General features: G+C 38.7%; 1 protein-coding gene across 1 annotated transcript in view; it reads right to left on the bottom strand.

The window, feature by feature from the left end:
* The window catches only part of LOC126470265 (putative transcription factor capicua), a 336,823-nt gene that overhangs the window by 100,959 nt on the left and 223,749 nt on the right, over window positions 1–12,115 (bottom strand). The window contains 1 exon segment of the mRNA XM_050098002.1: window positions 11,439–11,602. Coding sequence (XP_049953959.1) covers window positions 11,439–11,602 — 164 coding nt within the window.

Raw genomic sequence — 12,115 nt, 5'->3', positions numbered from 1 at the left:
AATACCAGCTTTCTCCACCAGTATTTGGCCAGTAATGGTGCAGAGTTGGTGTGTAAAGGTAGCTACTCAAACTGGTGGCACTAATGGGCATTTCGTGCAACTGTCTCAGTGTCATGATCACCATCATCTTAATGTTGCTGTTAGGCGCATTAACATGGGGCTGGAGCAGGCAATGATGGCAGAGGGCATGGGTCATATGTCAGTGGTGCCAGTTGAGTCTATCAGTAGATTGGGTTTCAATAGGCATGGCCGGCACCCCAATATGTATGGGAAGGGGAGGCTGGCAAAGCTTATAGGACAGTGTAGTGGGAGATGGTGGGATCACTGATGGAAAAATTCCTGTAGTAGTTGACGTTAGAGCTGCACCTTTTTTAGATTGAAGTCAGCTGGTAGTTAGAGGAACTTCCTTCAAGCAGGTATACCTAAGGGCTCACCTTCAGAGAACATCATGTTTCCAAGTAGAGAAGGAATTAGCGTATTTCATCAAAATATAAGAGGTATTAGAGATAAAGTTAGTGAACTGTTTATAGATGTTGACTCTGAAATTATTGGTATATCAGAGCAATTTGACAATTCAGAGGCTTCCTTTACCAGGATACAGACTAGCTGGTTGTTTTTCAAGGAGTTCCTTGTGGGGTGGGGGAGTGGCTATCTACGATAAAAAAAAAAAAAAAAGAAAAGTATTCCTTTGGAGTCCATAGATGTATCACGGAACTGCACTGAATAGATATTTGAATGTTATGCAATTTAGTGAAACTAAACTTCTAATTATTGTTGTTTATAGGTCCCCTAACTATAACTTCAGAGCATTTCTGCTCAAGCTAGTGAGGGTTCTTGATTCACTTTATAGGAAGTACCAGAAATTAGTTATATGTGGTGATTTCAATATAAATTTTGTATATGATGGTGCAAGGAAAAGGATGTTGGTAGAGCTCCCAAATTCATATGATCTGATGCAGACTGTGTTTTTCCAACTACGGTGCAGTGGAACAGTAGCACAGTGATAAACAATATTTTTATTCATTCTTCATTCCTAGATGGGCATTCTGTCAGTAAAAGGGTGAATGGCCTTTCAGACCATGATGCACAAATTTTAACATTAAAAGGCTTTGTACTCAAACAAATGTCACATATAATTACGAACTATGTAGGAAAGTTAATCCAACAGCAATAGAGAGTTCTTAAAAACTCGTCATGGAAAAAGACTGGCAGGATGTTTATAGTGTTGATAACATAGATGACAAATATAATGCTTTCCTTAACACATTTCTCATGCTCTCTGAGTGTTGCTTTCCATTAGAACGTTCTAAATGGGGTACTAGCAGTAAAAGGCAGCCAGGGTGGCTAACTAGTGGGATAAGGATATCATGTAGAACAAAGTGGTAATTATACAGTATGTAGTATGTAAATAGAATAGCTAATAAACAGAAAAAAATTAAAACCTTATGGTCAGTTTTGAAGGTGGTGTCTGGTCAGCAGCACAAGGTTGACGATATAAAGTCAGTTGGTAGTAAAAATATTTCTGTTACTGATAAATCAGATATATTTACAGTATTTAACAATCATTTTCTGAGCATTGTTGGTGAATTAAATAAAAATTTAGTTTTTACAAGGGTTCATGTAACACTCTTGGCAAATGCCTTTCCGAGATTGATGTAGGAACTACTACTCTGTGATACAGACATGTAAGAGACTGAGTCTATAATTAAATCACTGAAGACTAAGGACTCTCATGGATATGATGGAGTGCCTAGCAGAATATTAAAGTACTGTGCTGCAGATGTCAGCCCTGTATTTAGCCATATTTGTAATTTTTCTTTTAGGAATGGTCAGTTTCCTGAATGATTAAAGTACTCAGTAGTAGAGCCACTTTATAAAAAGGGAGAAAAGGATAATGTAGACAATTTTAGAGCTATTTCTATGCCATCTGTGTTTGCTAGAGTTATTGAAAAGGCTGTGTAGGTAAGAATAATTGATCATTTTATATCACACGATTTGCTATCAAATGTACAGTTTGGCTTTAGAAGTCATCTAACAACTGAAAATGCTATATTCTCTTTTCTCTGTGAGGTATTGGATGGGTTAAACAAAAGGTTTACAACAATAGGTATATTTTTTTTATTTAACCAAGGTGTTTGTTTGTGTTGATCACAAAATATTGCTCCAGAAGTTGGACTATTATGGAATCAGGGAGTAGCTCACAATTGGTTCACCTCTTACTTTACCAACAAACAGCAAAAGGTCATTATTCACAGTGTTGAGAATGGCTGTGATGTGGGGTCTGAGTGGGGTACGGTCACGTAGGGGGTGCTGCAGGGATCGGTGTTGGCTCCACTCCTGTTCCTTATTAATATAAATGATATGTCCTCTAGTATTACGGGTAACTCTAAAATATTTCTGTTTGCTGATGACACTAGCTTGGTAGCAAAGGATGTTTTGTGCCACACTGGCTTGGTTTCAAATAGTGCCGTCCATGACATAAGTTCATGGCAATAAATCACAGTAAGATTCAGTTTTTACAGTTTCTAACACACAATTCAACATAAACTGACATTTTAATTTCTCCGAATGGGCATATGCTTAGTGAAACTGAACTGTTCAAATTCCTAGGTGTTCAGATAGATAGTAAACTGTCGTTGAAAGCCCACATTCAGGATCTTGCTTGAAGACTCAATGCTGCCTTTTTTACTAACGAACAGTATCTGAAGTGAGTGATCGTTTGACACGAAAATTTGTCTACTTTGCTTATTTTCATTTGCTTATGTCATATGCCATTATATTTTGGGGTAACTATTCCCATTCTAAAAGGATATTTTTGGCTCAGAAATAGGAGGTTCGGGCAATAAGTGGTATAAGATCACGGACCTCTTGTCGACCACTGTTCACGAGTCTGGGTTTTGTGACATTTGCCCGCCCCCCCCCCCTCCTATCTTTCCCACGAATAAGCAGCTTTCACTCAGTTAATACTCGGCAGAAATCAAACCTGCATTTGGATCGGACTTCCTTAACTCTTGCACAGAAAGGTGTGCAGTATACTGATGCATCCGTTTTCAATAAGCTACCACTAGAGTCCCCCCCCATGAACCATGGACCTTACCGTTGGTGGGGAGGCTTGCGTGCCTCAGCGATACAGATGGCCGTACCGTAGGTGCAACCACAACGGAGGGGTATCTGTTGAGAGGCCAGACAAACATGTGGTTCCTGAAGAGGGGCAGCAGCCTTTTCAGTAGTTGCAGGGGCAACAGTCTGGATGATTGACTGATCTGGCCTTGTAACATTAACCAAAACGGCCTTGCTGTGCTGGTACTGCGAACGGCTGAAAGCAAGGGGAAACTACAGCCGTAATTTTTCCCGAGGGCATGCAGCTTTACTGTATGATTAAATGATGATGGCGTCCTCTTGGGTAAAATATTCCGGAGGTAAAATAGTCCCCCATTCGAATCTCCGGGCGGGGACTACTCAAGAGGGCGTCGTTATCAGGAGAAAGAAAACTGGCATTCTACGGATCGGAGCGTGGAATGTCAGATCCCTTAATCGGGCAGGTAGGTTAGAAAATTTAAAAAGGGAAATGGATAGGTAACAGTTAGATATAGTGGGAATTAGTGAAGTTCGGTGGCAGGAGGAACAAGACTTTTGGTCAGGTGATTACAGGGTTATAAATACAAAATCAAATAGGGGTAATGCAGGAGTAGGTTTAATATTGAATAAAAAATAGGAGTGCGGGTGCTGGTTAGCTACTACAAACAGCATAGTGAACGCATTATTGTGGCCAAGATAGACACAAAGCCCATGCCTACTACAGTAGTACAAGTTTATATGCCAACTAGCTCTGCAGATGATGAAGAAATTGATGAAATGTATGACGAGATAAAAGAAATTATTCAGGTAGTGAAGGGAGACGAAAATTTAATAGTCATGGGTGACTGGAATTCGTCAGTAGGAAAAGAAAGAGAAGGAAACATAGTTGGTGAATATGGATTGGGGGGAAGAAATGAAAGAGGAAGCCGCCTTGTAGAATTTGCACAGAGCATAACTTAATCATAGCTAACACTTGGTTCAAGAATCATGAAAGAAGGTTGTATACCTGGAAGAATCCTGGAGATACTAAAAGGTATCAGATAGATTACATAATGGTAAGACAGAGATTTAGGAACCAGGTTTTAAATTGTAAGACATTTCCAGGGGCAGATGTGGATTCTGACCACAATATATTGGTTATGAACTGCAGATTGAAACTGAAGAAACCGCAAAAAGGCGGGAATTTAAGGAGATGGGACCTGGATAAACTGAAAGAACCAGAGGTTGTAGAGAGTTTCAGGAAGAGCATAAGGGAACAATTGACAGGAATGGGGGAAATAAATACAGTAGAAGAAGAATGGGTAGCTCTGAGGGATGAAGTAATGAAGGCAGCAGAGGATCAAGTAGGTAAAAAGACGAGGGCTAATAGAAATCCTTGGGTAACAGAAGAAATATCGAATTTAATTGATGAAAGGAGAAAATATAAAAATGCAGTAAATGAAGCAGGCAAAAAGGAATACAAACGTCTCAAAAATGAGATCGACAGGAAGTGCAAAATGGCTAAGCAGGGATGACTAGAGGACAAATGTAAGGATGTAGAGGCTTGTCTCACTAGGGGTAAGATATATACTGCCTACAGGAAAATTAAAGAGACCTTTGGAGAGAAGAGAACCACTTGTATGAATATCAAGAGCTCAGATGGCAACCCAGTTCTAAGCAAAGAAGGGAAGGCAGAAAGGTGGAAGGAGCATATAGAGGGTTTATACAAGGGCGATGTACTTGAGGACAATATTATGGAAATGGAAGAGGATGTAGATGAAGATGAAATGGGAGATAAGATACTGCGTGAAGAGTTTGACAGAGCACTGAAAGACCTGAGTCGAAACAAGGCCCCGGGAGTAGACAACATTCCATTAGAACTACTGATGGCCTTGGGAGAACCAGTCATGACAAAACTCTACCATCTGGTGAGCATGATGTATGAGACAGGCGAAATACCATCAGACTTCAAGAAGAATATAATAATTCCAATCCCAAAGAAAGCAGGTGTTGACAGATGTGAAAATTACCAAACTATCAGTTTAATAAGTCACAGCTGCAAAATACTAACGCGAGTTCTTTACAGACGAATGGAAAAACTGGTAGAAGCGGACCTCGGGGAAGATCAGTTTGGATTCCGTAGAAATGTTGGAACACGTGAGGCAATACTAACCTTGTGACTTATCTCAGAAGAAAGACTAAGAACAGGCAAACCTACGTTTCTAGCATTTGTAGACTTAGAGAAAGCTTTTGACAACGTTAACTGGAATACTCTCTTTCAAATTCTGAAGGTGGCAGGGGTAAAATACAGGGAGCAAAAGGCTATTTACAATTTGTACAGAAACCAGATGGCAGTTATAAGAGTCGAGGGGCATGAAAGGGAAGCAGTGGTTGGGAAAGGAGTGAGACAGGGTTGTAGCCTCTCCCCGATGTTATTCAATCTGTATATTGAGCAAGCAGTAAAGGAAACAAAAGGATAATTCGGAGTAGGTATTAAAATCCATGGAGAAGAAATAAAAACTTTGAGGTTCGCCGATGACATTGTAATTCTGTCAGAGACAGCAAAGGACTTGGAAGAGCAGTTGAACGGAATGGACAGTGTCTTGAAAGGGGGATAAAAGATGAACATCAACAAAAGCAAAACGAGGATAATGGAATGTAGTCAAATTAAATCAGGTGATGCTGAGGGGATTAGATTAGGAAATGAGACACTTAAAGTAGTAAAGGAGTTTTGCTATTTAGGGAGTAAAATAACTGATGATGGTCGAAGTAGAGAGGATATAAAATGTAGACTGGCAATGGCAAGGAAATCGTTTCTGAAGAAGAGAAATTTGTTAACATTGAGTATAGATTTAAGTGTCAGGAAGTCGTTTCTGAAAGTATTTGTATGGAGTGTAGCCATGTATGGAAGTGAAACATGGACGATAACCAGTTTGGACAAGAACAGAATAGAAGCTTTCGAAATGTGGTGCTACAGAAGAATGCTGAAGATAAGGTGGGTAGATCACGTAACTGATGAGGAGGTATTGAATAGGATTGGGGAGAAGAGAAGTTTGTGGCACAACTTGACTAGAAGAAGGGATCGGTTGGTAGGACACGTTTTGAGGCATCAAGGGATCACAAATTTAGCATTGGAGGGCAGCGTAGAGGGTAAAAATCGTAGAGGGAGACCAAGAGATGAATACACTAAGCAGATTCAGAAGGATGTAGGTTGCAGTAGGTACTGGGAGATGATGAAGCTTGCACAGGATAGAGTAGCATGGAGAGCTGCATCAAACCAGTCTCAGGACTGAAGACCACAACAACAACAACACAACCACTAGAGTTCAGAAATCTTAGCAGTAATCCACACGCTTTCATATTGAAACTGAAGAGTTACCTCATGGGTCACCTCTTCTATTTTGTCGAGGAGTTCCTTGAAAATTTAAGCTGATTCTTGTTGTATTGTTGATTGCGTTTACTTAAACTTATGGCTTGACTTTTTTTGGGTTATAAACATTTTATTTTTATCTGTTATTACTCTTATGTTGTAATTTCATGTATTAACACATTCCATGATCTTGGAGATTTCCTCCTCAATTTGGTCATACGGAACTTGACGTGTAAATAAATAAAAAATATTGCCAGACTTCCTTGCCAATGTCCTGGTTTAACACTTTTATTGCCAATTGTGCCAACTGATGAGAGAAAAAAATTTCACTAGACTGCTGTTCCCATCATTTGACGGGGTACGATTTCTCCTGCTTTTCAACACAAAATCATGTATATTGATGGGCTGTCAGTCAGTCTTCTTTGTGTTGCGAGGGACACTTAGTTTCTAAGACAGCCAACAGATGGTGGAAATGTAATTTCTAAAGCAGCCAATAGATAGTGGTTGTTCTATTAAGTCAAACTGCTGGAGGGTGGTGGCTGTTCACTCATTACCTAAAGAAACAAAGGATGTGGCTTCACATTTTCCTACAGACAAACAAATTTTGTGTGAACTGGAGCAATGTTTTACTGTCAGTGACAGTGACGATGATGATATAGATGTTTCAGATAATGATCCCGACTTTGTGCGAGAAGGCTTGCACCAGACTTCAAATCAATATTACTTGTTTCAATTTTGTAACATAACTGCTCAAACAACTGTTTGCATTTTTTCTGATGTTTCTTCATTTTCTGAACTGTGAACTTTTTTTACTTGTTAGAGCTTCAGAAAATGAAGGCAGTGACTCTATGATTAATACAGAAACACAAAATATCAGCCCTGATAACACTGAAAGGATGTCACAAACAAGGGGTGGTAGAGCAAATTGTAGTGGTTCTGAAGATCAGAGGACTGCTACAGACACTCTGCTGCCTGCAGCCATTTTTAGTGAGGGTGGGGGTGTCACAGATTCGTGTGAATTGGATGCAGATATTTATATTTATGATTCTTCTTCTATTTCATTGGCAGTAACCTTGCTCAGCTAATCTTTATGCCAGATTAATCATTATGCCATTCAGAACATCAGATAATAAGTAAGGTTGGCTAACTCCTACAATACAGAATGTCTGGTTAGAAGTGAATCTCTCTCGTTGAAATAAAAAAAATTGTTTGCTATAATTTTCCACAGGGGTGTCAGCTGTAAGTTCCTTATACATGATCACTGAAATCCAGATTCTTGAATCTCTTGTAATTACAGCTCAAATTCATAGAGCGGAAATAGATTCCTCCAGACAAAGTCAAACTTTCACCTGAATGACAATTCACTGAAAAACAAGCAAGCTGAACCAGTCTATGATCCATTACGCACAAGGTCTGTCCTCTAGTTGAAACAATACAGTAACTGTTTCAACAGGGGTGAGTGCCTGCCAAAGAGTATCGGTCAATGAAGGCACGTGTAAATGTAGTGGCGGAATTTATTTTAAGCATAATATGGCACAAAATTGTACATGCTGTCAGAGTCAAATTCTAGTTATATCTGTAATTTTGACTCTTTTTGTGGCCAAAGCAATATTGTGAAAAAAAAATTACGAGGCATCTTAGAAGGTAAGAGGCATATATTATTAACCAACCAGTCCTACGCAAGTCCTACACTGGAAAGTATGTTAGAAAAGGAGAAGACAGGTCTTGTTGTAATTGTAATGAAGATTAGGAAGGAACTACCTTGGGCTTTGAAATTACCCAGTGTAGAAAGAGGGAACAGACATTCCAGAGGAATGGAATCCTTTTAGCTAATTGCTGGAAAGAAAAGATCTATATGTATATATACATGTGATGTACCAGAAACCAAGCAGAAATGATAATTCACAAAAAACAGAAGATGTAGACAAGAACAAAACCAGCTTGTGTTATGGAATACAACAAAAAAAGGTCAGCATTGGTCTATTTGATCAGAGGATGACATATGGAGCTTTTGAGCACACAGCAGTGAAATGGTGGTGAAAACTTGAATCTGATTGTTTCTTTATGTATCTGGTCAATGCACACTTTCTCCATGAAAAAAAAGAGGAGGAGGAGGAGGAGGAGGATCCACCTCAGTCCAAATTCATCACGGAATTGTGTGTAGAATTGCCTGCATGTGAAGATGCTAACAGACAAGTTCTGGTAGGGGTCAATTGAGCAGGCTATGCACAGGAATGCATTTGCTGGAAAAAATCCATCTTCACCAGACAAAACTAGAATACAGAGGATGTGCAAAGCATGTTCACAGAAAGGACAGGAGCAAACAGGAAGTGCTGCAACAAAACATATTACATACTGGTGCAGCAAGTGTAGAACTGCCATGTGCTGATTAGAATGGTAAATAAGAATTATTTTGACCTTGATAAACTTTTATATTTCTTGAAAAACCTCATATTCATTAGAAATATAATGAAAAGAACTAAACATTCAAAGAAGCTGAAAACATGTTATCCACGGGAAGAACTTTCAGGCTTTCATAACAGGTTAGTATCACAGTTATATGTTGGCTAGTCTTTTTATGAAAAATACGCTGAAAAACCAAAAACAGACCAGCATTCTAATAGACTGCAAGGTTTAAGTAGGCAAGAGTCAAAGTATTAAAATTTAAACCCCTCTGCAGTGTCTTATGGAGTGAGGAAGAAGAGGTGGTGAAGTAAAGTTCTGGATTGCCAAACTTTGCATCAATGACCTGGATTAAATTCAAACCTCTCTGTAGTGTCTTATGAAGTGGGTCACGTGACACTGTTGCTGGTGATGTCAGGAGGGGGACACTTAAGCCCAGTGTCCCCCTTGTTGCTATTCAAGTGCAGGAGGCCATGTGCAAGTATCAGGTTTCACCTTTTTCCTTCTCTTACCATACATGCCATACAACTTTACTTTCTTTTTAACAATTGTAAGGAAAGATATTGCAAAGATTACTGATTACATCAGTGTCATGGTTTAAGGATATTTGTGTAGATATTTTATTAGCTTCATACAAAATTCAGTCACAAATTATTCTTTGCTCTGCCTGTAATTCTAACTTCCTTCTCTTTACTACCTCTTCCACTTTCTACATCAGTTTCTATCTTTATTTTTTTCCATCTGCTAAAGAAAAAAATCTTTAATTTGAGAGGCTCAAATATTCATTATCTAATTTTTAGTTTTTGTACTTCCATCAGTCATTTCTGAAGTGCACCTGTTTTACCACCCATCAAAGAAGCTTCAGTTTCCACTAGAAGCTAAGATAGTTTACTCAGATAATTCCACCTTTCACTAATACAGGGTGTACAAAAAGAATCATCCGATTTGGCACGTCTTATATTTCTGAAACTAATGAACTTATACAATGAATTTTGTTTTTCGACAAACAGGAAGCTCAAAAAGTCCCCCCCCCCCCCCCCCCACAAGTGTTCAATACGACCCTCTTGAGATGCACAGCATATGTCAATGCAGTATTCAAATTGTTTTCACACTGCAGCAAGCATGTCTTGAGTTACAGCTTCCACTGCTGCTGTCATGTGATGTCTCAGTTCATTCATTGTTGTTGGTAATGGAGGCACATAAATACAGTCTTTTATAAGCCCCCACAAGAAATAATCACATTCAGCCAGATCCAGTCACCTTGGAGGCCAGTAATGTAAGGCTGAATCATTTGGTCCAGTGCGACCGATCCATCGTTCAGCATTACTTTGATTTAAAAATTCCCGCACTTCTAGATGCCAGTGTGATCATTCCCCATCCTGTTGGTAAATGAAGTCATTCAAATCAGCCTCCAACTGTGTGAAAAAAAGTTCTCAAGCATATCAAGATATGTGCTTCCTATAGCAGTGTTCTCAGGAAAGAAAAATGGACCATATGTGTTTCCCGTGAAATTTCACGAAACACATTAAATTTTGGAGAGTCTCTCAAATGTTGTACAAATTCATATGGTTGTTCTGTACCCCGTATTCTCACATTATGACGGTTCACCTTTCCATTTAAATGGAATGTTGTCTCACCATTAAACACTAAGCGTGGAAGAAAACCATCATCCACCACCTTGTCATGAATGAAATTACAGAACTCTACACATTATTGTTTGTCACCTTCACAAAGAGCTTGCAGTAGATGAATTTTGTATGGTTTCATGTGCAAGTGTCAAAGCAACAAATGCCAGATGGACATCGGGGCCATGCTGAGCTGTCGAGCTGCATGGCGAATGGATTTCTGCAGACTCCTTGTGAAATTATGGCTGATGCATTTGACATCTGTGTCAAGACATCCAGGGATGGCCCAGAGATTTGCCTTTACACAAATATTGTCCAATTCTCTGTGCTGCAGGAGGATCAACACCATACCTAGTATGAAAGTCTCGTTGAACAGTTATTACTGACCCGCACTGCACAAAATGCTTTCTGCTGTCCCAACACCATTTTTACTAGATATGAAGTGGGTGCACACAGCTGCTACCTAGTGGGAACCATGTAAAACTTAAAGAGTTTGCTCTTTCCAAAAGTACTTTGTTCACGCACATATCTCAAATAACATAATAGTTATGATTCTTCTCGACACACCCTGTAAATAGTCTTAAGCTCATATTGTGTGTTGGTAATTTAACTATTGGAAATATTACTGCATTAAATAAATGTCATTTGTTGAAGCATTTATTATTGAACACGAGAGTTATGTATAGTCAAATTAAATAAACACCAGTAGATCCCATGGGAAATTCAGTCCTACATTACAACACAGTTCTATATGGAAATATACCTCTACAAAATACATTAAAACATCAAGCCTGCTGTCATATTACAATTTATTCTTTTCCATAAAACAAACTACATGAGCTTTTTAAGGGAGATTCCGAAAAATGCTACTAAAACATTACACTACAGAATAAGCATAGAAGTACTTTAAAGTGCACACAAGCACCACTAACATTATTTTTGTGATAACATTTATTTCAAATTTAATGAACATCAATACAAACCTTTTCATGAAAATTTGCTACCCTTGGGGAAGATGTGCAGATATTGTGTTTTTCACTACTGGTATGCAGATTATCCCCTGGATCATTCTTGTTTTCATTTTTATTCAGTTCTCGTGTTTCACCATTACTAGGTGATGAGTCTAGTTTACAGTTCATTCCAATATCTGGAAAAAAAGGTTTTCTTAAATCTGATCCTAATAGTTTTAATACCAAGAACTATACCACAATACTGTCACTGTTCCATTTACAACTGTTGAATGAAAGAGAATTATTCCATTTTAAACTTATGCTCAAATAAATAACTATGCCATTTACTAATAGAGTTCATTAAAACATTACCATTATATAAATCACAGAAAGTTGTTCAAAGCCACTGCTATTTGTCGCAAGGTTGATATCTTTCATTGCTATTAGTTCTGTCTGTATACTCTATTTCTACATTTGTACTCCACAATCCACCCTATGGTATGTGTACGTAATAACGCCCACTCAAGAGTGGCATGTAAGAAGCTGTACTGCCAGTACATCTCTTCTGTAGTGCTATATTGCTGCACCTCTGTCAGTTCGAGGTACTCTGCAATGTCCTTCAGACATGTATGCATGTCTGAAGAAACAGGTACTGCTGCAGATGTCAGCTATATGAAATACAGTGTCACCACAGCTGGAGTTTCACCATA

This window comes from Schistocerca serialis, chromosome 3 (genome assembly GCF_023864345.2).
Source record: "Schistocerca serialis cubense isolate TAMUIC-IGC-003099 chromosome 3, iqSchSeri2.2, whole genome shotgun sequence".
Taxonomy (NCBI): Eukaryota; Metazoa; Arthropoda; class Insecta; order Orthoptera; family Acrididae; genus Schistocerca; species Schistocerca serialis.
Note: the sequence above shows the minus strand (reverse complement) of the source record. Positions and strands in the feature narration are given on the sequence as shown.